This window comes from Anomaloglossus baeobatrachus, chromosome 11 (assembly GCF_048569485.1).
Source record: "Anomaloglossus baeobatrachus isolate aAnoBae1 chromosome 11, aAnoBae1.hap1, whole genome shotgun sequence".
Lineage (NCBI taxonomy): Eukaryota > Metazoa > Chordata > Amphibia > Anura > Aromobatidae > Anomaloglossus > Anomaloglossus baeobatrachus.
In genome coordinates, this window is record NC_134363.1 from 11,405,500 (window position 1) to 11,432,836 (window position 27,337).

The window sequence follows — 27,337 nt, forward strand, 5'->3', positions numbered from 1 at the left end:
AAAAAATCAAATCTTTATTTTTATATAGCGCTAACATATTCCACAGCGCTTTACATAGATCAGGAACACTGTCCCCATTGGGGCTCACAATCTAAATTCCCTATCTGTATGTCTTTGGAGTGTGGGAGGAAACCGGAGGAAACCCACGCAAACACGGGGAGAACATACAAACTCCTTGCAGATGGTGTCCTTGATGGGATTTGACCCCAGGACCCCAGCGCTGCAAGACTGCAGTGCTAACCACTGAGCCACCACAAGACTGCAGTGCTAACCACTGAGCCACCACAAGACTGCAGTGCTAACCACTGAGCCACCAGAAGACTGCAGTGCTAACCACTGAGCCACCAGAAGACTGCAGTGCTAACCACTGAGCCACCAGAAGACTGCAGTGCTAACCACTGAGCCACCGTGCCGGCCTAGCTTACTGACGGATCATGCTCTGTATTATCATTCTGACATATTGATAATCACATAATTAAACTTAAATTAGGTTTGTGATGACGGCTCACCTGAGATGAAAGGAAGACGATGGTAACTTGGCACCCTCCAGACTTTGGTGGGGATTCCTTGGATTTTGGTCTGCACTTATAAGTTTTGATAAGTCAGAAGTTTGGATTTTTTCTTCACCTCCCATGATTAAAACAAATAGTATTCAGCCGAGCAACTCTTCTCTCCATCCTCAATATACACAGTATGTAGTGAAAGTTTTGTTTACATAATATGCAACTTTTTGCACTAAAAAGTCAAAGAAAACCATATTGTTTTTTGCACAAAATTCATGAACCACACGCAACATTCCTTGATGGTTCAAAATGGTGCAAGAGGAAAGAAAAGGAAAACGACTTCATAAATAAATAAAATCCACAAACTCAGAGATTGTCATTTATGGAGGGTCCCCAAAGAATCCAAATTATTCACATATCCAAAGTAGTTGCCAATTGTGTCGTTACACTTTAGCTTTGTAAATGTGAACTTTGCCGAGTGAATCCTCGAGTCGCAGTTTGCAGAAAAGTCAACCAGTGGCTATGATAGGACGGCGGAGCAAATAAATGGAAGGAGGATGAGGAGCAGCACTTGGGGGCATTGGTACATGTTTAAAAAAAAAAGTATCCAAAGTCCCAGGAACAGGATCAGCTGCAGCAGTGAAAAGTATCCAAAGTCCCAGGATCAGGAGCAGCAGTGAAAAGTATCCAAAGTCCCAGGAGCAGCAGTGAAAAGTATCCAAAGTCCCAGGATCAGGAGCAGCAGTGAAAAGTATCCAAAGTCTCAGGAGCAGCAGTGAAAAGTATCCAAAGTCCCAGGATCAGGAGCAGCAGTGAAAAGTATCCAAAGTCTCAGGAGCAGCAGTGAAAAGTATCCAAAGTCCCAGGATCAGGAGCAGCAGTGAAAAGTATCCAAAGTCTCAGGAGTAGCAGTGAAAAGTATCCACGGTCCCAGGATCAGGAGCAGCAGTGAAGTCTCAGGCGTTATCCAAAAGTGCTATCTGGGCGGGACAGTGGAACTACAGGTTCCAGGCAGCCAAACCTAAAACAAACCTCCAGCCAGAAATCCAGTAATTAGTGTCAGCTGAGGTCCACACAGGGCGAGTCCAGATCCATCATGCAGCAATCTCATTATCCTCTCCTCCAACTTTTTTTTATTCTTCCATTGCTGTGAACCAATTTCTATCTTTACAAGACAAATTGCAGTTTTAAATGAAATCATTCACTTTACCATAAATATGCACTTCAAATTGGAAAAAAAATTACAAGTGAAATTAAAAAAAATATTAGTTTTTGTTTCCTTTTTTTGTGGTTCTCAAGGTCAGAGCGAGTACAGCTTATATATATGGTCTTATATGTTGTGGTGTAAAGAAAACACTTTTTTTTTATCATTTTGTGTCTTTTTGCTATTGCAGGGGTTTTTTTTTTCCAAGCCCAACCATAAATTAAGGTTTCAGATTTCTGGCTTGTGCAGTCTATGAGGTGGTTTTGGCTTCTCTCTGGCTCCACATTTATATATTGTTCTTGTAACATGTAACAGTTTTCTGGCATCAAACAGCTACAAATGTCTCAATATTTCTGTATTCGCTCTTCTCATGTTTCCAAATTAAAGCGGCTGCAAATCCATAGTCAACTTCTTCATGGCCAATTTTCATTTTTTCTTTCCTTCCTTTCTTCCAACAGCCATAACTTTTATTTTTCTTTGCTACAGATTTGCAGAAATCTACATTTTCTGAAACCTGTCACTTTTTACATTTTCCTACAAAGCATCTAAGCTTATTTATTTTTTTTGTGATGACCTGTAGTTTTTATTAGAACCATTTTGTGAATATAAGACATTTTGATAGTTATTTATTTCAATAAGGAAAGTGACTAGGGATGATCGAAAACTTCGATTATTCGGCTTCGCGAATATTTTCCGAATACCTCGCCGCTATTCGACTATTCGATGCGCAATGTAAGTCTATGGGAAGCCCGAATAGTTCCAAATAGTTGTTATTCGGGTTTCCCATAGACTTACATTGCGCATCGACTATTCGCGAATAGTCAAATAACGGCGAGGTATTCAGAAAATATTCGCGAAGCCGAATAATCGAACTATTCGAGCATCCCTAAAAGTGACTAAAAAACAAAAAAAAATTTAATTTTTCTTTACATTGGTTATTTTAATATACCGGGGAGTGAGGACCAAATGGGCGACAGTGAGGGGCCAGAGAGGTGAGTGGGGACCGGATGGGCGACAGTGAGGCGCAAAGGGGCCAGAGATGTGAGTGAAAACCGGATGGGCAACAGTGAGGAGGAGAGGAGTCGGAAAGGCGAGTGAGGACCGGAGAGGCGAGTGAAGACCGAATGGGCAACAGCGAGGAGCAGAGGGGGTCAGAGAGGCGAGTGAAGACCAGATGGGTGACAGTGAGGAGCAGAGCAGCTGGAGAGGCAAGGGAGGACCGGATGGGTGACAGTGAGGAGCAGAGGGGTCGGAGAGGTGAGTGAGGACTGGATGGCATGACAGTGAGGAGCAGAGGGGCTGGAGAGGTGAGTGAGGACTGGATGGCATTACAGTGAGGAGCAGAAGGGCTGTAGAAGGAAAGTGAGGACTGGATGTGTGACAGTGAGGAGCAGAGGTGTCGGAGAAGTGAGTCAGGACCAGATGGGTGACAGTGAGGAGCAGAGGTGCCGGAGAGGAGTGTGAGGACTGGATAGGTGATGGTGAGGATCAGAGGGGCCGGAGAGGCAAGTGAGGACTGGATTACTAACAGTGAGGAGCAGAGGGGCCGGAGAGGTGAGTGAAGAGTGGTGGGGATAAGAAAACACAGTGAGGACTGGATGGGGGACAGTGAGGAGCAGAGCGGCCGGAGAGGCAAGTGAGGACTGGATGGGTGACAGTGAGGAGCAGAGGGGTCGGAGAGGCAAGTGAGGACTAGATGGGTGACAGTGAGGAGCAGAGGGGTCGAAGAGGCAAGTGAGGACTGGATGGGTAACAGTGAGGAGCAGAGGGGCCAGAGAGGTGAGTGAAGAGCGGTGGGGATCAGAAGACAAAGTGAGGACTGGATGGGGGACAGTGAGGAGCAGAGGGGTCAAAGAGGTGAGTGAGGACCGGACGGGCAACACTGAGGAGCAGAGAGGCTGGAGAGGTGAGTGAGGACTGGATGGGTGATAGTGAGGAGCAGAGCGGCCAAAGAGGTGAGTGAGGACCGGATGGGTGACAGTGTGGAGCAGAGGAGCCGGAGAGGCAAGTGAGGACTGGATGGGTGACAGTGAGGAGCAGAGGGGTCGGAGAGGCAAGTGCGGACTGGATGGGTGACAGTTAGGAGCAGAGGGTTCAGAGAGGTGAGTGAGGACTGGATGGGTAACAGTGAGGAGCAGAGGGGCTGGAGAGGTGAGTGAGGACTGGATGGGTGACAGTGAGGAGCAGAGGGGCTGGGGAGGCAAGTGAGGACTAGATGTGTGACAGTGAGGAGCAGAGGTGCCGGAGAGGTGAGTGAAGAGCGGTGGGGTTCAGAAGACACAGTGAGGACTGGATGGGCAACAGTGAGGAGCAGAGGGGCTGGAGAGGTGAGTGAGGACTGGATGGGTGACAGTGAGGAGCAGAGGGGTCGGAGAGGCAAGTGAGGACTGGATGGGTGACAGTGAGGAGCAGAGGGGTCGGAGAGGCAAGTGAGGACTGGATGGGTGACAGTGAGGAGCAGAGGGGCCGGAGAGGTGAGTGAGGACCGGACGGCAACAGTGAGGAGCAGAGGGGCTGGAGAGGTGAGTGAGGACTGGATGGGTGATAGTGAGGAGCAGAGGGGCCGGAGAGGCAAGTGAGGACTGGATGGGTGACAGTGAGTAGCAGAGGGGCTGGAGAGGCAAGTGAGGACTGGATGGGTGACAGTGAGGAGCAGAGGGGTCGGAGAGGCAAGTGAGGACTGGATTGGTGACAGTGAGGAACAGAGGGGTCGGAGAGGCAAGTGAGGACTGGATGTGTGACAGTGAGGAGCAGAGGTGCCGGAGAGGAGTGTGAAGACTGGATAGGTGATGATGAGGATCAGAGGGGCCGGAGAGGCAAGTGAGGACTGGATGAGTAACAGTGAGGAGCAGAGGGGCCGTAGAGGTGAGTGAAGAGCGGTGGGGATCAGAAGACACAGTGAGGACTGAAAGGGGGACAATGAGGAGCAGAGGAGTCAGAGAGGTGAGGACCGGACGGGCAACAGTGAGGAGCAGAGGGGCTGGAGAGGTGAATGAGGACTGGATGGGTGACAGTGAGGAGCAGAGGGGCCGGAGAGGCAAGTGAGGACTGGATGGGTGACAGTGAGAAGCAGAAGGGCCGGAGAGGCAAGTGAGGACTGGATGGGTGACAGTGAGGAGCAGAGGGGTCGGAGAGGTGAGTCAGGACCAGATGGGTGACATTGAGGAGCAGAGGTGCCGGAGAGGAGTGTGAGGACTGAATGGGTGATGGTGAGGATCAGAGGGGCCGGAGAGGTGAGTGAGGACCGGATGGGTGACAGTGAGGAGCAGAGGGGCCGGAGAGGCAAGTGAGGACTGGATGGGTAACAGTGAGGAGCAGAGGGGCCGGAGAGGTGAGTGAAGAGCAGTGGGGATCAGAAGACACAGTGAGGACTGGATGGGGCACAGTGAGGAGCAGAGGGGTCAGAGAGGTGAGTGAGGACCGGACGGGCAACAGTGAGGAGCAGAGGGGCCGGAGAGGTGAGTGAGGACTGGATGGGTGATGGTGAGGATCAGAGGGGCTGGAGAGGTGAGTGAGGACCGGATGGGTGACAGTGAGGAGCAGAGGGGCCAGAGAGGCAAGTGAGGACTGGATGGGTAATAGTGAGGAGCAGAGGGGCCGGATAGGTGAGTGAAGAGCAGTGGGGATCAGAAGACACAGTGAGGACTGGATGGGGGACAGTGAGGAGCAGAGCGGCCAGAGAGGTGAGTGAGGACCGGACGGGCAACAGTGAGGAGCAGAGGGGCTGGAGAGGTGAGTGAGGACTGGATGGGTGATAGTGAGGAGCAGAGCGGCCGGAGAGGTGAGTGAGGACCGGATGGGTGACAGTGAGGAGCAGAGGGGCCGGAGAGACAAGTGAGGACTGGATGGGTGACAGTGAGGAGCAGAGGGGTCGGAGAGGCAAGTGAGGACTAGATTGGTGACAGTGAAGAGCAGAGGGGTCAGAGAGGCAAGTGAGGACTGGATGGGTGACAGTGAGGAGCAGAAGGGTCGGAGAGGCAAGTGAGGACTGGATGTGTGACAGTGAGGAGCAGAGGGGTCGGAGAGGTGAGTCAGGAACAGATGGGTAACAGTGAGGAGCAGAGGTGCCGGAGAGGAGTGTGAGGACTGGATAGGTGATGGTGAGGATCAGAGGGGCCGGAGAGGCAAGTGAGGACTGGATGAGTAACAGTGAGGAGCAGAGGGGCCGGAGAGGCGAGTGAGGACTGGATGGGTGTCAGTGAGCAGCAGGGGGCCGGAGAGGCGAGTGAGGACTGGATGGGGGACAGTGAGGAGCAGAGGGGCCGGAGAGGTGAGTGAGTACTGGATGGGTGACAGTGAGGAGCAGAGGGGTCGGAGAGGCGAGTGAGGACTGGATGGGTGACAGTGAGGAGCAGAGGGGTCGGAGAGGCGAGTGAGGACCGGATGGGTGACAGTGAGGAGCAGAGGGGTCGGAGAGGCAAGTGAAGACCGGATGGGTGACAGTGAGGAGCAGAGGGGTCGGAGAGGCCAGTGAGGACTGGATGGGTGACAGTGAGGAGCAGAGGGGCCGGAGAGGCAAGTGAGGACTGGATGGGTGACAGTGAGGAGCAGAGGGGTCGGAGAGGCGAGTCAGGACCAGATGGGTGACAGTGAGGAGCAGAGGTGCCGGAGAGGCAAGTGAGGACTTGATTGGTAACAGTGAGGAGCAGAGGGGCCAGAGAGGTGAGTGAAGAACGGTGGGGATCAGAAGACACAGTGAGGACTGGATTGGGGACAGTGAGGAGCAGAGGGGTCAGAGAGGTGAGTGAGGACCGGACGGGCAACAGTGAGGAGCAGAGGGGCCGGAGAGGTGAGTGAGGACTGAATGGGTGACAGTGAGGAGCAGAGGGGTCGGAGAGGCAAGTGAGGACTGGATGGGTGACAGTGAGGAGCAGAGGGGTCGGAGAGGCAAGTGAGGACTGGATGGGTGACAGTGAGAAGCAGAGGGGTCGGAGAGGCAAATGAGGACTGGATGGGTGACAGTGAGGAGCAGAGATGCCGGAGAGGCAAGTGAGGACTGGATGAGTGACAGTGAGGAGCAGAGGGGTCAGAGAGGCAAGTGAGGACTGGATGGGTGACAGTGAGGAGAAGAGGGGCCAGAGAGGCAAGTGAGGACTGGATGGGTGACAGTGAGGAGCAGACGGACCAGATAGGCGAGTGAGGCCTGGATGGGCGATAGTGAGGAGCAGATGAACTGGAGAGGCGAGTGAGGACCAGAAGGGTGACAGTGAGGAGCAGAGGGGTCGGAGAGGCAAGTGAAGACTGGATAATTGACAGTGAGGAGCAGAGGGAATTGAGAGGCGAGTGAGGACCGGATGGATGACAGTGAGGAGCAGAGGGGCCGGAGAGGCGAGTGAGGACTGGATGGCTGACAGTGAGGAGCAGAGGGGTCGGAGAGGCGAGTGAGGACTGGATGGGTGACAGTGAGGAGCAGAGGGGTCGGAGAGGCAAGTGAAGACTGGATAAGTGACAGTGAGGAGCAGAGGGAATGGAGAGGCGATTGAGGACCGGATGGGTGACAGTGAGGAGCAGAAGGCCCGGAGAGACGAGTGAGGACTGGATGGGTGACAGTGAGGAGCAGAGGGGCTGGAGAGGCGAGTGAGGACTGGATGGGTGACAGTGAGAAACAGAGGGGCCGGAGAGGCGAGTGAGGACCGGATGGGTGACAGTGAAGGAGCAGACAAACCGGAGAAGCGAATGAGGACTGGGTGGGTGACAGTGAGGAGCAGAAGGGCCGGAGAGGCGAGTGAGGACTGGATGGGTGTCAGTGAGCAGCAGGGGGCCGGAGAGGTGAGTGAGGGCTGGATGGGGGACAGTGAGGAGCAGAGGGGCCGGAGAGGTGAGTGAGTACTGGATGGGTGACAGTGAGGAGCAGAGGGGTCGGAGAGGCGAGTGAGGACTGGATGGGTGACAGTGAGGAGCAGAGGGGTCGGAGAGGCGAGTGAGGACCGGATGGGTGACAGTGAGGAGCAGAGGGGTCGGAGAGGCGAGTGAGGACTGGATGGGTGACAGTGAGGAACAGAGGGGCCGGAGAGGTGAGTGAGGACCGGATGGGTGACAGTGAGGAGCAGACAAACCAGAGAAGCGAATGAGGACTGGGTGGGTGACAGTGAGGAGCAGAAGGGCCGGAGAGGCGAGTGAGGACTGGATGGGTGTCAGTGAGCAGCAGGGGGCCGGAGAGGCGAGTGAGGACTGGATGGGGGACAGTGAGGAGCAGAGGGGCCGGAGAGGTGAGTGAGTACTGGATGGGTGACAGTGAGGAGCAGAGGGGTCGGAGAGGCGAGTGAGGACTGGATGGGTGACAGTGAGGAGCAGAGGAGCCGGAGAGGCAAGTGAGGACTGGATGGGTGACAGTGAGGAGCAGAAGGGTCGGAGATTCGAGTGAGGACCGGATGGGTGACAGTGAGGAGCAGAGGGGTCGGAGAGGCGAGTGAGGACTGGATCGGTGACAGTGAGGAACAGAGAGGCCGGAGAGGCGAGTGAGGACCGGATGGGTGACAGTGAGGAGCAGACAAACCGGAGAAGCGAATGAGGACTGGGTGGGTGACAGTGAGGAGCAGAAGGGCCGGAGAGGCGAGTGAGGACTGGATGGGTGTCAGTGAGCAGCAGGGGGCCGGAGAGGCAAGTGAGGACTGGATGGGTGATAGTGAGGAGCAGAGGGGCCGGAGAGGCGAGTGAGGACTGGATGGGTGTCAGTGAGCAGCAGGGGGCCGGAGAGGCAAGTGAGGACTGGATGGGTGACAGTGAGGAGCAGAGGGGCCGGAGAGGCGAGTGAGGACCGGATGGGTGACAGTGAGGAGCAGAGGGGCCGGAGAGGCAAGTGAGGACTGGATGGGTGACAGTGAGGAGCAGAGGGGTCGGAGAGGCAGGTGAGGACTGGATTGGTGACAGTGAGGAGCAGAGGGGTCAGAGAGGCAAGTGAGGACTGGATGGGTGACAATGAGGAGCAGAGGGGTCAGAGAGGCAAGTGAGGACTGGATGTGTGACAGTGAGGAGCAGAGGGGTCGGAGAGGTGAGTCAGGAACAGATGGGTGACAGTGAGGAGCAGAGGTGCCGGAGAGGAGTGTGAGGACTGGATAGGTGATGGTGAGGATCAGAGGGGCCGGAGAGGCAAATGAGGACTGGATGAGTAACAGTGAGGAGCAGAGGGGCCAGAGAGGGGAGTGAAGAGCGGTGGGGATCAGAAGACACAGTGAGGACTGGATGGGGGACAGTGAGGAGCAGAGGGGTCAGAGAGGTGAGTGAGGACCGGACGGACAACAGTGAGGAGCAGAGGGGCTGGAGAGGTGAGTGAGGACTGGATGGGTGATAGTGAGGAGCAGAGGAGCCGGAGAGGCAAGTGAGGACTGGATTGTTGACAGTGAGGAGCAGATGGGTCGGAGAGGCAAGTGAGGACTGGATGGGTGACAGTGAGAAGCAGAGGGGTCGGAGAGGCAAGTGAAGACTGGATGGGTGACAGTGAGGAGCAGAGGGGTCAGAGAGGCAAGTGAGGACTGGATGGGTGACAGTGAGGAGCAGAGGGGCCGGAGAGGCAAGTGAGGACTGGATGGGTGACAGTGAGGAGCAGAGGGGTCGGAGAGGCGAGTCAGGACCAGATGGGTGACAGTGAGGAGCAGAGGTGCCGGAGAGTCAAGTGAGGACTTGATTGGTAACAGTGAGGAGCAGAGGGGCCAGAGAGGTGTGTGAAGAACGGTGGGGATCAGAAGACACAGTGAGGACTGGATTGGGGACAGTGAGGAGCAGAGGGGTCGGAGAGGCGAGTGAGGACTGGATGGGTGACAGTGAGGAACAGAGGGGCCGGAGAGGCGAGTGAGGACCGGATGGGTGACAGTGAGGAGCAGACAAACCGGAGAAGCGAATGAGGACTGGGTGGGTGACAGTGAGGAGCAGAAGGGCCGGAGAGGCGAGTGAGGACTGGATGGGTGTCAGTGAGCAGCCGGGGGCCGGAGAGGCAAGTGAGGACTGGATGGGTGACAGTGAGGAGCAGAGGGGCCGGAGAGGCGAGTGAGGACTGGATGGGTGACAGTGAGGAGCAGAGGGGTCGGAGAGGCGAGTGAGGACTGGATGGGTGACAGTGAGGAGCAGAGGGTTCGGAGAGGCGAGTGAGGACTGGATGGTTGACAGTGAGGAGCAGAGGGGGCAGAGAGGCAAGTGAGGACTGGATGGGTGACAGTGAGGAGCAGACGGACCAGATAGGCGAGTGAGGCCTGGATGGGTGACAGTGAGGAGCAGACGGACCGGAGAGGCGAGTGAGGCCTGGATGGGTGATAGTGAGGAGCAGACGAACTGGAGAGGCGAGTGAGGACCAGAAGGATGACAGTGAGGAGCAGACGAACTGGAGAGGCGAGTGAGGACCAGAAGGGTGACAGTGAGGAGCAGAGGGGTCGGAGAGGCAAGTGAAGACTGGATAATTGACAGTGAGGAGCAGAGGGGTCGGAGAGGCGAGTGAGGACTGGATGGGTGACAGTGAGGAGCAGAGGGGCCGGAGAGGCGAGTGAGGACCGGATGGGTTACAGTGAAGGAGCAGACAAACCGGAGAAGCAAATGAGGACTGGGTTGGTGACAGTGAGGAGTAGAAGGGCCGGAGAGGCGAGTGAGGACTGGATGGGTGTCAGTGAGCAGCAGGGGGCCGGAGAGGCGAGTGAGAACTGGATGGGGGACAGTGAGGAGCAGAGGGGCCGGAGAGGTGAGTGAGTACTGGATGGGTGACAGTGAGGAGCAGAGGGGTCGGAGAGGCGAGTGAGGACTGGATGGGTGACAGTGAGGAGCAGAAGGGCCGGAGAGGCAAGTGAGGACTGGATGGGTGACAGTGAGGAGCAGAGGGGTCGGAGAGGCGAGTGAGGACCGGATGGGTGACAGTGAGGAGCAGAGGGGTCGGAGAGGCAAGTGAAGACTGGATAATTGACAGTGAGGAGCAGAGGGGTCGGAGAGGCGAGTGAGGACTGGATGGGTGACAGTGAGGAGCAGAGGGGCCGGAGAGGCGAGTGAGGACCGGATGGGTGACAGTGAAGGAGCAGACAAACCGGAGAAGCAAATGAGGACTGGGTTGGTGACAGTGAGGAGTAGAAGGGCCGGAGAGGCGAGTGAGGACTGGATGGGTGTCAGTGAGCAGCAGGGGGCCGGAGAGGCGAGTGAGAACTGGATGGGGGACAGTGAGGAGCAGAGGGGCCGGAGAGGCGAGTGAGGACCGGATGGGTGACAGTGAGGAGCAGACAAACCGGAGAAGCAAATGAGGACTGGGTTGGTGACAGTGAGGAGTAGAAGGGCCGGAGAGGCGAGTGAGGACTGGATGGGTGTCAGTGAGCAGCAGGGGGCCGGAGAGGCGAGTGAGAACTGGATGGGGGACAGTGAGGAGCAGAGGGGCCGGAGAGGCGAGTGAGGACTGGATGGGTGACAGTGAGGAGCAGAAGGGTCGGAGATTCGAGTGAGGACCGGATGGGTGACAGTGAGGAGCAGAGGGGTCGGAGAGGCGAGTGAGGACTGGATCGGTGACAGTGAGGAACAGAGAGGCCGGAGAGGCGAGTGAGGACCGGATGGGTGACAGTGAGGAGCAGACAAACCGGAGAAGCGAATGAGGACTGGGTGGGTGACAGTGAGGAGCAGAAGGGCCGGAGAGTCGAGTGAGGACTGGATGGGTGTCAGTGAGCAGCAGGGGGCCGGAGAGGCAAGTGAGGACTGGATGGGTGATAGTGAGGAGCAGAGGGGCCGGAGAGGCGAGTGAGGACTGGATGGGTGTCAGTGAGCAGCAGGGGGCCGGAGAGGCAAGTGAGGACTGGATGGGTGACAGTGAGGAGCAGAGGGGCCGGAGAGGCGAGTGAGGACCGGATGGGTGACAGTGAGGAGCAGAGGGGCCGGAGAGGCAAGTGAGGACTGGATGGGTGACAGTGAGGAGCAGAGGGGTCGGAGAGGCAGGTGAGGACTGGATTGGTGACAGTGAGGAGCAGAGGGGTCAGAGAGGCAAGTGAGGACTGGATGGGTGACAATGAGGAGCAGAGGGGTCGGAGAGGCAAGTGAGGACTGGATGTGTGACAGTGAGGAGCAGAGGGGTCGGAGAGGTGAGTCAGGAACAGATGGGTGACAGTGAGGAGCAGAGGTGCCGGAGAGGAGTGTGAGGACTGGATAGGTGATGGTGAGGATCAGAGGGGCCGGAGAGGCAAATGAGGACTGGATGAGTAACAGTGAGGAGCAGAGGGGCCAGAGAGGGGAGTGAAGAGCGGTGGGGATCAGAAGACACAGTGAGGACTGGATGGGGGACAGTGAGGAGCAGAGGGGTCAGAGAGGTGAGTGAGGACCGGACGGACAACAGTGAGGAGCAGAGGGGCTGGAGAGGTGAGTGAGGACTGGATGGGTGATAGTGAGGAGCAGAGGAGCCGGAGAGGCAAGTGAGGACTGGATTGTTGACAGTGAGGAGCAGATGGGTCGGAGAGGCAAGTGAGGACTGGATGGGTGACAGTGAGAAGCAGAGGGGTCGGAGAGGCAAGTGAAGACTGGATGGGTGACAGTGAGGAGCAGAGGGGTCAGAGAGGCAAGTGAGGACTGGATGGGTGACAGTGAGGAGCAGAGGGGCCGGAGAGGCAAGTGAGGACTGGATGGGTGACAGTGAGGAGCAGAGGGGTCGGAGAGGCGAGTCAGGACCAGATGGGTGACAGTGAGGAGCAGAGGTGCCGGAGAGTCAAGTGAGGACTTGATTGGTAACAGTGAGGAGCAGAGGGGCCAGAGAGGTGTGTGAAGAACGGTGGGGATCAGAAGACACAGTGAGGACTGGATCGGGGACAGTGAGGAGCAGAGGGGTCGGAGAGGCGAGTGAGGACTGGATGGGTGACAGTGAGGAACAGAGGGGCCGGAGAGGCGAGTGAGGACCGGATGGGTGACAGTGAGGAGCAGACAAACCGGAGAAGCGAATGAGGACTGGGTGGGTGACAGTGAGGAGCAGAAGGGCCGGAGAGGCGAGTGAGGACTGGATGGGTGTCAGTGAGCAGCCGGGGGCCGGAGAGGCAAGTGAGGACTGGATGGGTGACAGTGAGGAGCAGAGGGGCCGGAGAGGCGAGTGAGGACTGGATGGGTGACAGTGAGGAGCAGAGGGGTCGGAGAGGCGAGTGAGGACTGGATGGGTGACAGTGAGGAGCAGAGGGTTCGGAGAGGCGAGTGAGGACTGGATGGTTGACAGTGAGGAGCAGAGGGGGCAGAGAGGCAAGTGAGGACTGGATGGGTGACAGTGAGGAGCAGACGGACCAGATAGGCGAGTGAGGCCTGGATGGGTGACAGTGAGGAGCAGACGGACCGGAGAGGCGAGTGAGGCCTGGATGGGTGATAGTGAGGAGCAGACGAACTGGAGAGGCGAGTGAGGACCAGAAGGATGACAGTGAGGAGCAGACGAACTGGAGAGGCGAGTGAGGACCAGAAGGGTGACAGTGAGGAGCAGAGGGGTCGGAGAGGCAAGTGAAGACTGGATAATTGACAGTGAGGAGCAGAGGGGTCGGAGAGGCGAGTGAGGACTGGATGGGTGACAGTGAGGAGCAGAGGGGCCGGAGAGGCGAGTGAGGACCGGATGGGTTACAGTGAAGGAGCAGACAAACCGGAGAAGCAAATGAGGACTGGGTTGGTGACAGTGAGGAGTAGAAGGGCCGGAGAGGCGAGTGAGGACTGGATGGGTGTCAGTGAGCAGCAGGGGGCCGGAGAGGCGAGTGAGAACTGGATGGGGGACAGTGAGGAGCAGAGGGGCCGGAGAGGTGAGTGAGTACTGGATGGGTGACAGTGAGGAGCAGAGGGGTCGGAGAGGCGAGTGAGGACTGGATGGGTGACAGTGAGGAGCAGAAGGGCCGGAGAGGCAAGTGAGGACTGGATGGGTGACAGTGAGGAGCAGAGGGGTCGGAGAGGCGAGTGAGGACCGGATGGGTGACAGTGAGGAGCAGAGGGGTCGGAGAGGCAAGTGAAGACTGGATAATTGACAGTGAGGAGCAGAGGGGTCGGAGAGGCGAGTGAGGACTGGATGGGTGACAGTGAGGAGCAGAGGGGCCGGAGAGGCGAGTGAGGACCGGATGGGTGACAGTGAAGGAGCAGACAAACCGGAGAAGCAAATGAGGACTGGGTTGGTGACAGTGAGGAGTAGAAGGGCCGGAGAGGCGAGTGAGGACTGGATGGGTGTCAGTGAGCAGCAGGGGGCCGGAGAGGCGAGTGAGAACTGGATGGGGGACAGTGAGGAGCAGAGGGGCCGGAGAGGTGAGTGAGTACTGGATGGGTGACAGTGAGGAGCAGAGGGGTCGGAGAGGCGAGTGAGGACTGGATGGGTGACAGTGAGGAGCAGAAGGGCCGGAGAGGCAAGTGAGGACTGGATGGGTGACAGTGAGGAGCAGAGGGGTCGGAGAGGCGAGTGAGGACCGGATGGGTGACAGTGAGGAGCAGAGGGGCCGGAGAGGCGAGTGAGGACTGGATGGGTGACAGTGAGGAGCAGAGGGGTCGGAGAGGTGAGTCAGGACTGGATGGGTGACAGTGAGGAGCAGAGCGGCCGGAGAGGCGAGTGAGGACTGACAGGAGGGTGACAGTGAAGAGCAGAGGGGTCAGAGAGGTGAGTGAGGACTGGATGAGCGATAATGAGGAGCAGAGGGGCCGGAGAGGCGAGTGAGGACCGGATGGATGACAGTGAGGAGCAGAGGGTCGAGTAGAAGGATGTTTTAAACTTTTGGTGGCTTCTTACAGTTAAGAAAAATGGTGGCTTCACGTTTTGCTGAACTTGCGCAAGAGATTTACAAAAAAAAGAAAATAAATCTGCAATTTGATAAATGCATATTTGTGTCCAAATCGAGTAAAATTAAATTCCACTAGATATAATTGCTCTTCTCTAAGTGTGATGACGGTTACTGAGAGTTTATGTTGTCTGATGCCAGACCGCAGCTCAGACACTCAGTCATGTAAATAGTAGATAAGAAGGATTTTACCTAGAATGACTGGAGGGCGACATAAGACTTGTGGTTTTCATGTAAGATGTAAAAGGGACTATTGATTCCACATTTAAAGGCTTCCACCATCGAATGGGAAAACTGCTTAGTTTTTTGTTTAATAAATCTGTTTATAAATAATTGTAATTGCTGGGACAATAATTTCAAAATTTGCAACTTTTTAGAAAGAACAACACCTAAGTGCTCGTACTACAAGAATGGTCTTGTGCTCCCCAATTTCTGTCTTTCCTTCACTCCAGCTTTAGGCTTTATTCACACACACCGAAACCAAAAAAATTAGTTTCATGGTTGTGTCTGATCCAAAAAATATACACAAATCAGATATAAAAGACTGGATACAGACCATTTTTAAATCGAATGTCTATGAATCAGCGAAACTCTATTGCTCAATGTGCATAGGACGCATACATCCACGGATGTGTAACCGTAGCCTTATACCGGATATGCCGATATAGTCCGTCTATGGAAATATCACTTTTTGACAAAACTTCCTTAAAAAAAGCCTTTTGAATGCTGACAATATTTTTATGGTTTTTTTTTTCTCTAATATGTTGAAACCAATTAAAGAAAACATTTTCTTTTCCAATTTTAAATAACGGCCAATAGGAGAACTGAAAACGTTACTTGAATCAGTGGTTTTGAATTATTTTTTAGCCGTCTGATCTGCCGCTCATTACTCATTTCCAGGACTGGAAATAATATATCATCTGAGCTCATATTGGGGATTACATTTAAAACCATGTATTACTATTAATGTGTTCTATAAACCTTAGGGCTAACTCCTCTGTCTTTCCAACTGGTAAATAAATCTATGTATAATCTTTAATAGATTGATAGGGAGCCATGTATCCCCCCCATACAGTGTGCCGGGGAGCCGCGTATCCCCCCCATACAGTGTGCCGGGGAGCCACGTATCCCCCCCATACAGTGTGCCGGGGAGCCGCGTATCCCCCCCATACAGTGTGCTGGGGAGCCGCGTATCCCCCACATACAGTGTGCCGTGGAGCCACGGGCCCCCCATACAGTGTGCCGTGGAGCCACGGGCCCCCCATACAGTGTGCCGTGGAGCCACGGGCCCCACCCCATACACTGTGCCGTGGAGCCACGGACCTCACCTCATACAGTGTGCCGTGGAGCCACGGACCCCACCTCATACAGTGTGCCGAGGAGCCACGGGCCCCACCCATACAGTGTGCCGTGGAGCCACGGACCCCACCCCATACAGTGTGCCGTGGAGCCACGGACCCCACCCCATACAGTGTGCCGAGGAGACATGTATCCCCCCATAGTGTGATGGGGAGTTGCGTATCCCCCCCATACAGTGTGCCAGAAAGCCATGGGGACCCCCTATACAGTGTGCCAGGAAGCTGCAGGCCCCCCCTCCATACAGTGTGTCACGGAGCTGCAGGCCCCCTCATGCAGTGTGCTGAGGAGTCGCAACCCCCCCCATATGCAGTGCGCCAGGGAGCCATGCCCCCCCTCCATATGCAGTGTGGACCCCCCATACAGTGTGCGAAGGAGCCGTGGACCCCCTCCATGCAGTGTGCTGGGAAGCTGTTCCCCCCCCCCGTCATATGCAGTGTGTCGGGGAGCCGCGCCCCCCCCATGCAGTGTGCTGGGGAGCCGTGGACCCTCCCCCATACAGTGTGCTGGGGAGCCGCGGCCCCCCCATATGCAGTGTGCCGGGGAACCGCGGGTCCCCCATGCAGTGTGGAAGGGAGACACGGACCCCACCCATGCAGTGTTCCGAGGGCCCAAAGTGTGGAGCTCAGGTTTTAACTCAACAGTGTAGAAAAAGTCTCCTTCCTGTCGGGGGGGGGGGGGGGGCTGTTTACAGTGTTGATGCAAAAAATAAATAAATTGTGCGCACCATTGTTTTAACTCATCTGTTACTTTTTTAGAATCGTAGAATGTAGAGTTGGAAGGGATCTCAGGGGCCAGCGGGTCCAACCCCCTGCGAGAGCGGGCTTTCCTAAATCATCCCAGCTATATCTTTATAAGTTTAAAAAAACTCTGCATGAATTTAAAAAAAATAAAAAACACCTTTCCACGGAAGGTCTGGAGAAAAGGTGCAACTTTTCATATTGTTGCAAATGGTAAAACAAGTAAAATCGTCTAGAAAAGCCAATCCCCACCCACAAAGGTGAACGTCAGTAAAAAAATAAGAGAAACAAATAGATGGACGACTTCATAAAGTAGACATCAAAAAGGTGGAAATGTGATAATACGAGGTCCGCGGTGCTCAGACGTCCAGGAGAGGATTAGGAGAAGCGCCAGGAAATTAATAATTAAACGATCCCTAAAGACAGCGCCGCCGTGCATGGAAATACCGTCACCTGAGGTCACCAAATGTCACCAGCGCCAGAGGTAAAGGGGGGTGAACAGAGGCGCGGGGATTATTGAAATTGGCAGCTGGATAGATTGTTGACTTGTCCGTGTCATATGTCATGTTTGATGTGTCGCATGGCTCCAGATAATAAAGTTATAATAATAAAGTTTTATTTCTCTAGCGCCAACATATTCCGTAGCGATTAATCTGGGTTTTATCTCACAGAAAGAATCCTGAATACAAAGGTTCACACGAACAACAAAAATACCCTCCGGTAAAAAGGGAAAAAACCTTGCAGGAGAAGGTGTAGCTCATTTCCGGTCATATTATTAATAGCTGCACTTTTTTTGGGGGGGGGGACGGTAAAGAGCTTCTTCCTTGTTTTCCGGCCTCACAGCAGCTGTCACTATATAACAAACGTCTCCACAAAAGGGAAAGTAACGAAAAGAGTCAGAAAGAATCACCGAGACGTACAAGAAATCTGTTACCTGGATATTCACAGGAGAATCGGCCCCGGTCCAAACTTTTTGCCCCCTAAAATTGTTGACGGGTCGAAAATACGTTACTGGAAATGTCACATAAAGTTACACAAGAACAAGGGCGTTCCACGGACTAAACCAAATAGTACAGGAGCCCTGTTACTTGTAGTTTGGTCTCTGTGGCCCTCACTAGTGCCGGGGGCCCCTCCTAGGACCAAGGCTCCTGATAGAGTCTCATAGTTATAGGTTTTAAGAAGGTTTGATCCCTTTTCTATTAAAGAACCCCCCCCTCCTCGAGTGTTCTCAACTTCATACCAGTCGCCAGTGGGAGGTGCAGATTGTCTGTACATGATTCACCAAACCGATTTAGACTGTGGAAGAGAAAAGACGAACATGCTGCAGCTGACACTTTTTTTGGGGGGCAGATCACCCCCTCTGCTCCCCACAATGTCAGCGAATAAGTAAAGAAACACGGAAAGTGAAAAGTGAGTTATTTTTCTTAAAAAAAAAAAAAAGCAGGCCCAGAATTATTTAAAGATACTTTGTTTCTCATATTGGAATGTTGATACATTTGTGCATTCTATTTACATAACATTGTGCTTTGTTGTATTTGTCTGCTCCATGAGATCCTACAATGCGGAGTTTATAGGTTATTGCTCAGGTAGCAAATATTGGGGGGTTATATACTTAATTAGAGAGTATCTGTCATCAGAAGAGACGCTATTTAATATTTAGGTAAATAGTGGTATTTGGCTGACGTGAAGTGCGGCTACGCAGGAGAGGTGAAGTTTTAGGCTCTGTGCACACTGTGAGTATTTGGTGAGGTTTTTCTGCATCACTATTTGGAAGCCAAAACCTGGAGTGGGTGAATAATGCAGAAGTGGTGCCCGTGTTTCTATTATACTTTTCCTCTGATGACTCCATTTTTAATCTTGGCTACAAATACGGATTTCAGCCATATGTATACCTCCATGTAGCGGCTTCCCCGAGTCCCCGGAGGCGTTGTCACCGGTTAGTATACCGGCAACGCGGCTGTAACCGGTCCCGGCAGACTCCCTTTAACCCCTTCACTCTCGGATAAAAATTTTTCCGCTCTGCTCCAGAGCCCTGACAATCCACAGTTGTAGCACAACACATGGCTACAATGGCCGTAATTGTAGTTTATGTCATTCCCCATAATAGTCAGCAGCTTCATGGGCAAAGTCCGTAGTGACTCATAGGCAAGGAATTGAAATCAGAGAGAGGCAACGTCCCTGTCAAGCTATCACCCCTTACCCTTACCGGGAGGCGAGCCTTTACTATGGCAACCTGTGGGTATGGTCGCCCATGTCTAGGCTCCCTGCCAGTAGGATGACAGATTTAACCGCCTTAAAAAAATGTAAGCGCAAAGGATCCCATTTTAACAACTTAAATTAATTTTTTTTAAAAAAAAAATTAGCAAAAAATTCAACTTTAAAAGGGAGAAAACCTGAAGCCTGAAATGTAGGAAAAGGTTGAAAAATTCAAGGGGCCGAATACTTTCGTAAGGCACTGTATATATGTATGTATGTGTGTATAATAAATAAATATATATATATATATATATATATATTTCATTCTTAGATTCCCTCTTCCACCTTGACCCTGCTATTGCTTGTAGTATATTCTGGGATGTTTTGCATTGCAGTATTTTGGAATAATAATAACAATTTCTGATGGAGCCCAGTAGTTTCAGTAAAGAGAATGGAGCCTCAGAAAACAGTGTCTTGCACCTTTTAGTTATAACTAATTGCAATTATATTTTATCTAACATAAACCATATGCAAATGAGTGAATAGTCTTTATCCATAGAATATAATGTTAAAATATTATTTGCCTGCAGTCACCACTAGGGGGAGCTCCAGAGCTTAGTGCAGACATTGTACATTAATTCTGATTAATCAGCACAGAAGGTTGGAGTTAATTAATGACGTTATTCAGAAAGATTACACATAGAAGCACGGTCCAGAATGAGATAAATATGATTATTTTATTCCAAAAAACAGCGCAGGACTTGTCCCCAGGTCGTATCTGTCTTTGTGGCTCTGTCTCATCCTTCTGTTTAACAATGAATTTTAATACATTTTGAATTTGCTTTAGAGACTTAAGAAAATTAAATTTTATTACAGGTGGAAAATGGCAAACTTGAAGCGTGTACAATATCCAAAGCAGGAGACATCAAAAACACAGACACATCCTTAGTAAGTCATGTTTAGTTTTAGTAATATTAAATTATTCACAATCTTTTAAAATAAGTTACTAATATTCATTAAACATAAAAGCTGCCTGGAACTCACTGTACCTGAAAGGACTGAAAAGATACAGTGATCTTATCAATCAATAGAGTAACATTGGACCAAGTGGAATACGATTTTTTTTTTTTTTTTATTGCATTCCACTTGTCCGATTTTACTCGGTGTGTTGTAGGCCTAATACAGAGCTATGAATATGGGAATATAAACACGCATTACTGCTAAGTAGAAATTGAGATGCTTAGCACACAAAAATGGCCAATTTGATTTGAGCCCAACAGCCAACGACAAGGCGACCTCTTTTGATGGGTCCCTGTCAAACCAATGCCTCTCTTATGTTTCATGTTCAGTTTGCACCTGTTCACATTAAAAAGATAGGATGTGCCATCAGTCTTTTTCTTAAATTACAGGGTCGTGCCTTCTGATTGAGCTCCTGGCACAATTTTAATTCTCTATTTGCAAGCTCCTATCCACCCATAAATTGCAGATTTTTCAAACCCAGAGAGAGGCATTAATTTGATAGGGACCTAACAAATGAGGTCGCCTTGCCGCTGGCTGTTGGGCTCACATAAAATTGGCCATTTTTTTGTGCCAAGTATCTCAATTTTTACATATTTTTCTTAGCAGTAATGCATGTCTATATTCCCATATTCATTGTCCACATATCTTGGCACTACAGAGTGCAGCCGCCTCCTTTTTGTTACTATGTTTCATGTTCAGTTTGCACCTGTTCACATTAGAAAGGTAGGATGTGCCATCAGTCTTTTTCCTAGGCCTAATATAGGCTGGATGTGTAGCCTTTGTGTCTTTACAGTAACACAGGCTAGATGTAACATTTGTCATCTTTTTAAAAAAATAGTTTGTGTTTTTATTTTATTACCAATTTAATTTCCTTTTATTCTTCTTCCCATTCTCAGCTGTTTTGGAAATAGTTTCCTGAGCAATGAGAAGACCAACCAAGGACCAACACAGGAAAGTAACTGTGTATCTATGCTTGACAATCGTACAAGTTGCAAACCACAGGAGACAGATAAGCACGGTCTATTACATGGTGGTCGTGCTGCTAAAGATCATGGGTCTGATCACAAGCCCTCTATGAGCGATGGACAAGACAATATGGACTTGTACACTGGTCCTCCTAGCCAGTCATCTGAAGTATTTGCGGACAATAGCGAAGAAAATTATACCAAGGGAGGAAAAATCAATGCTGTTGATTCCACTTGTCCCACTGAAAACTCAACCATGGGTCTTCATCAAGTTGACAATGTCTTACAAGTGATTGGGTCAGATGACCTTTCCTCCAGGCCCCATATGCCCTTAATCTCTAAGTTGGAGGATGGCACTACAGCACAACCTGTAGAGGTCGACTGTGCACCAATAGCTGATAGCAACCCTGATCTCTCTAGATCTGAGAACAATGCCAAAGAGGTTTTTATGCCCAATAGCCATAGTGAGGCTATCCACCGCTTTTCTACAACCAGTGACACCGATAGAAATGCCTCCACCCTCAATCCTGATGATGACATTTATACAGATGACTGCACTACTACCGCACCCAACAAGCAGCAAACTGGAGGAGAGATGTGCGAAGATAGAACCGTAGACTCCGAGAACAAGAAATCTGCAGATCACGGAGAAGACATCAATGAGCTTTTGGGCCTCACACCAAGCACTAAAGAAATAGATGTCGAAGAAAAAAGGAACAAGGTCTTCGATAACACTAGTCCCAATGACAGTTCTTCCACTGGTCGTCATCTTGAAGGCAGTAATGTAACAAAATCAATTAGTCCTGACAACGACTCCTCCATGATCTTGGAGTCTGAGTACAGTTCTACTGTGGGCAATGTAAAGAACAACTTTGTATGTGAAGGCCAAAGATCAAACATCAGTCCCACCAAGCTTTTTGAAGCAGAAGACATTGACGAAGTATGTTACGAGACTAACCATGATATGGATTACAGTCAGGACAGCTTTTCTGGAGACATTGATATTGGTAGAAGTTCCACCAGCATTAAAAATGATGATGGTAGAAGTATAAAAGCTTCCAACATCTCCGCATGTAGCAAGCTGCAAGGTGGAGGTGACGTGGACACCAAAGAGTCCGAGAACAGGATATCCATAAACCATGGAAGAAGCAACAATGAGTCTTTATGCATTGAACCAGACAATGCCAAAGATGCTACAACATCTGCCTGGGAAGAGAACAAAGTTTCACTTGACGTTGAAAGATCAAACAACAGCACCCCTGAGCTTCATGAATCTGAAGACCTTGATGATGTAGGTTCCAAGACTAATCATAGTAGGCATTATAGTCGGGACAGCTTTTCTGAAGACATTGATATTGGAAGAAGTTCCTCAAGCATTAAAAATGATGATACAAGTATAAAAACTTCCAACATCTCCGCATGTAGCAAGCTGCAAGGTGGAGGTGACGTGGACACCAAAGAGTCCGAGAACAAGCTGTCCATAAACCATGGAAGAAGCAACAATGAGTCTTTATGCCTTGAACCAAACAATGCCAAAGATGCTACAACATCTGCCTGGGAAGAGAACAAAGTTTCACTTGATGTTCAAAGATCAAACAACAGTACCCCTGAGCTTCATGAATCTGAAGACCTTGATGATGTAGGTTCCAAGACTATTCATATTAGGCATTATAGTCGGGACAGCTTTTCTGAAGACATTGATATTGGAAGAAGTTCCTCAAGCATTAAAAATGATGATTCAAGTATAAAAACTTCCAACATCTCCGCATGTAGCAAGTTGCAAGGTGGAGATGACGTGGACACCAAAGAGTCCAAGCACAAGATGTCCTTAGACCATGGGAGAACCAACAATGAATCTTCATGTGTTGATCCAAATGACAAAGATGCTACAACAGCCACCTGGGAAGACAGCAAAGTTTCACTTGAGGTTCAAAGCTCAAACAACAGTACCCCTGAGATTTTTGGAGCAGGACACAATGGCAATGTGGATTGTAGGCCTTGTGATTATATTAAAACACTTTCAACAGCCAGTTCTACTGATACAAATGCCTCCAACCTTAAAATTGGCAAAAGAGATGCTTCCAACATGACCACATCCAACGAACTGGAAACTGGAGCCAACACAAGTGAAGAGGGCAGAAAAGTAGACTTTTCCAATGCCTGTATTGAATCTGAAGATAATGTCGTGATTGACCCAGAGGACAAGATGTCCACAGACCATGGGAGAAGCAACACTGAGTCTTCACGGCTTGAGCCAAAAATTAGAGAAACTGATGTCAACAAACAAGAAAGCAAAATCTCTGATGTCACCAGTCCCAATGACAGTTCTTTCACACAAGACGTCAACAGACCAGTAGACCATCCCACCAAGTCTTGTAACCCCATCATCTCCCAACCAGAAGACAGTACTACATCACACCTTGCATCTGAGGGACCTAGATCCAAAAAACATCTTAAAAAGGCCATTGGATCAAAACAGAATAAGAAAGTGAATTGCAGACCCAATGATGGCAAGAAAGGCAAAAATTGGGTTACCAGAGCCAGTAAGGCTGATGGAAATGCCTCCATAGATGTTGGCTCCAACCAGACCACAAACATCTCTGAATCTAAAATTGGTACCAGTTCAGATTACCTTGGAAAGAAAAGGAGCAATCAAAATTCCAAAAGTAACAATCTCCCCATAAACCACAATCTAGAAGATAAAACTTCCTCCGGTGATGGAGGAGAAAACAAAGTTCTCTCACGCATCAAACTCAAAAGCCAACGTCAATCTCAGACCATTGAAAAAAATTCTGTTGTGATGGCCACCACAAGTTCCACCTGCCTTAAGCAGCATAACAATGTATCGACCACTGAAACCAGACTCGGGGAGAAGATCTGGAATGTGAACAGAGTCTTCCCGAACGCTTTCAGTTTTGCTGTGTTTTTGGTGATCATGGCTCTGATGCATGCAGTACCGGTGCAAGGTAAATACACATATAACATTGTTTACACTGATTCTACATAAATATATATATGTGTGTAATCTTTCCTCTGAAATCATTACACTTCCTGCTCCGGTTGCTTTAGTGGGTCTTTAAAACCCCTTTGGGAACTGGGTCACTGGGCGGGAAACCAGCCTCAATAAAGGGACAAGGGTAGAAGGTTACATTACATTTATTTTGCTATTGATTTGCTTCCATAGTGAGAAGTTTGGTAGTTTTCTAAATAGTCTTCATTAAAAATCTCCTCCCATTTTGTTGGTGCATCGTCTACGTAACTTCCACATCTCGCTGGCTGCTCTTGAGCTTGACATATTTCTACATTCATATTCCTTTTTTTCTCAGTGAAAGGCCTGTTTCACACGTCAGTGTTTCTGGGACGTTTGTGCTTTTTTTTAAACGTACCAGAATCACTGACATACGCAGACGCATTATAATGAATGGGTCTGCTCACACGTCATTGATTTTTCACTGCACGTGTCTCGGTGCGGCGTACCCGCGTGTGCGTGATTGCTGCACGGAGACATGTCCATTTTTTTCTGGCATCACTGATGTCCCACGGACCACGCAGTCGTGTGGTCCGTGAAACACGTGCCAGAAAAAAACGTGTTTTTAAAATAAAAAACATTTTAACTCACCCGGCGTCCAGCGATGTCCTCTGCAGCCCGTGCAGCTTGCTGCTTCTAAGCCGGCTGATTACTGTCACGCATATTCATTATGCGCGACACAGCCGACCCGGAAGCAGCTCCTGCAGGGGTCACCGCCGGCCGGATGCTGCACCGCGGGAGCGATCAGCACCATGGACAGCGGGAGCAGGTGAGTGAATCTCTAAGTGCAATCACGGGCCACGGAGAACGGAGCTCGGATTGCACTTAGACAACCCACGTGTGCCGTGATTTTCGGCACACGCAGGGACATGTGCGTGTTTTACACGCCAGTGAAAAATGTCTGTGTTTTTCACTGACGTGTGAAACGGACCTTAGAGATAGCATCAGGAAAGGGGGAGAAGGAAATACATGGCAAAATAGAATAGACAGTGGCATAAACATCTGCATATCGTAAATTCAAATATAGAAATGCATATATACATACATATTCATCATATATAGCGCAGAAAGGACTATATTATACGAACCAAATCGCTAGGGGAGCAACCGAACAAGAAAAAGAGAAGAGGCGATCTGTGGTTCATTACAAATTTTATTAATATTCATGGAACAAGTGGACAAGTGAGGGGAGGAAAACGGTGTACATCACCACAAACAATATAGGTAGAAGAAAAATATATCAATTATGTCCCAAATTCATAGTATGGGGGCCAATCCTGAAAGGGTAGGGGTCTCATAATGCAGAGAAAAGACCACATAAAGCTGCCATCTCAAAACAGTTCCTGCTGCACACATATCTCATACATCGCACATAGCCATATACTTATATACTTATATAAACATGTGAAGGCAGGAACGGTGAGACAGGACACCCGAATGCGGAAAAAACTCCTTAATCATCATAAGGTCTATACCGTCCATAATAGTACACATCCATGTGTTCATAAACCAAGAGGAGAATCCTAGTCAGTGTACTAAAAGTAACAACTGACAGGAGCAACCATATAGAGGTACTTCATAGGTTGATATCATAAATGTATATACGCATACACACACCTAATCCCACATGGGTAAAATGACCAAATCCCACATGAAAGTCAATGTGTACATCACAAAGACAAAAAGGCAATGTAGTGGAATACCTCACAAAATAATCATAGACCCGTGTCTGCATGTGCACACATTAAGTCCCACATTGAGGTCAGTGCATTGAAACCCCATAGAAGTCAATGAACTAATCCCATATGAGATCAACGTCTGCATCACACAAAAAGTGGGGGAATACCGATATATATAAATATGCCTATGAAAATGTGAGCAGACGGGACTGCAGCAAAAGACCATCACAGGCTACAATATCCCATATGGAGGCAGGTGTGTGCATGCCACAGCATAAAGACCAATAAATATGTGCAAACACACATGGACGTGTTCATAGATGGAACTGAGTTAGGGGGGCGCATACAGGCTATGTCATCATAACATCATCAAAGCAGTAGTCAAACGCCTATATGTATATAAGAAACCTCTCAATGGCAGCCAATCATGCGCTAGCCCTGCAGCAGCAGCGGCAGGCGTCAGACAACAGCACGTGCAGGTGTCAGTGTGAAAAAAGGTATATAGCACCACGGGGTAAAAAACCCATAATACCTCCGGGTGACTATAACACCAACACCCCACATCCGCTATTGGCCGCCGACCGCCACCGTACTGTGCTACACAATAGAAGCATATGGGAGACCGAAACCCACAAAAGGAGACACCTAAACAGCTGCAGGATCAGCCATAAACAATAGGTACACTCCGAAATGCGCATCGGGTGCATTCCCTCCGCAAACTACCCATCCTAGGTAATGTCCTATATTGTTTATGGCTGATCCTGGAGCTGTTTAGGTGTCTCCTTTTGTGGGTTTCGGTCTCCTATATGCTTCTATTGTGTAGCACAGTATGGTGGCGGTCGGCGGCCAATAGCGGATGTGGGGTGTTGGTGTTATAGTCACCCGGAGGTATTATGGGTTTTTTACCCCGTGGTGCTATATACCTTTTTTCACACTGAGACCTGCACGTGCTGTTGTCTGACGCCTGCCGCTGCTGCTGCAGGGCTAGCGCATGATTGGCTGCCATTGAGAGGTTTCTTATATACATATAGGCGTTTGACTACTGCTTTGATGATGTTATGATGACATAATAAAAAATAAAAAAATCTTTATTTTTATATAGCGCTAACATATTCCGCAGCGCTTTACATACATCAGGAACACTGTCCCCATTGGGGCTCACAATCTAAATCCCCTGTCTGTATGTTTTTGGAGTGTGGGAGGAAACCGGAGAACCCGGAGGAAACCCACGCAAACACGGGGAGAACATACAAACTCCTTGCAGATGGTGTCCTTGGTGGGATTTGAACCCAGGACCTCAGCGCTGCAAGACTGCAGTGCTAACCACTGAGCCACCACAAGACTGCAGTGCTAACCACTGAGCCACCGTGCCGCCCTGACATAGCCTGTATGCGCCCCCCTAACTCAGTTCCATCTATGAACACGTCCATGTGTGTTTGCACATATTTATTGGTCTTTATGCTGTGGCATGCACACACCTGCCTCCATATGGGATATTGTAGCCTGTGATGGTTTTTTGCTGCAGTCCCGTCTGCTCACATTTTCATAGGCATATTTATATATATCGGTATTCCCCCACTTTTTGTGTGATGCAGACGTTGATCTCATATGGGATTAGTTCATTGACTTCTATGGGGTTTCAATGCACTGACCTCAATGTGGGACTTAATGTGTGCGCATGCAGACACGGGTCTATGATTATTTTGTGAGGTATTCCACTACATTGCCTTTTTGTCTTTGTGATGTACACATTGACTTTCATGTGGGATTAGGTGTGTGTATGCGTATATACATTTATGATATCAGCCTGTGAAGTTCCTCTATATGGTTGCTCCGGTCAGTTGTTACTTTTAGTACACTGACTAGGATTCTCCTCTTGGTTTATGAACACATGGATGTGTACTATTATGGACGGTATAGACCT

General features: G+C 50.4%; 1 protein-coding gene across 2 annotated transcripts in view; it reads left to right on the plus strand.

The window, feature by feature from the left end:
• The window catches only part of LOC142257017 (uncharacterized), a 58,794-nt gene that overhangs the window by 21,915 nt on the left and 9,542 nt on the right, over positions 1 to 27,337 (plus strand). Inside the window, exons 1-3 of one of the 2 annotated variants that reach the window (XM_075329064.1) lie at positions 17,847 to 17,935; positions 19,598 to 19,669; positions 20,638 to 23,672. In XM_075329064.1, coding sequence (XP_075185179.1) covers positions 19,605 to 19,669; positions 20,638 to 23,672 — 3,100 coding nt within the window. In that variant the 5' untranslated portion in view covers positions 17,847 to 17,935; positions 19,598 to 19,604. Of the gene's footprint in view, positions 1 to 17,846; positions 17,936 to 19,597; positions 19,670 to 20,637; positions 23,673 to 27,337 lie in introns of those variants that run through there. The other variant, XM_075329063.1, reaches the window with a different exon arrangement.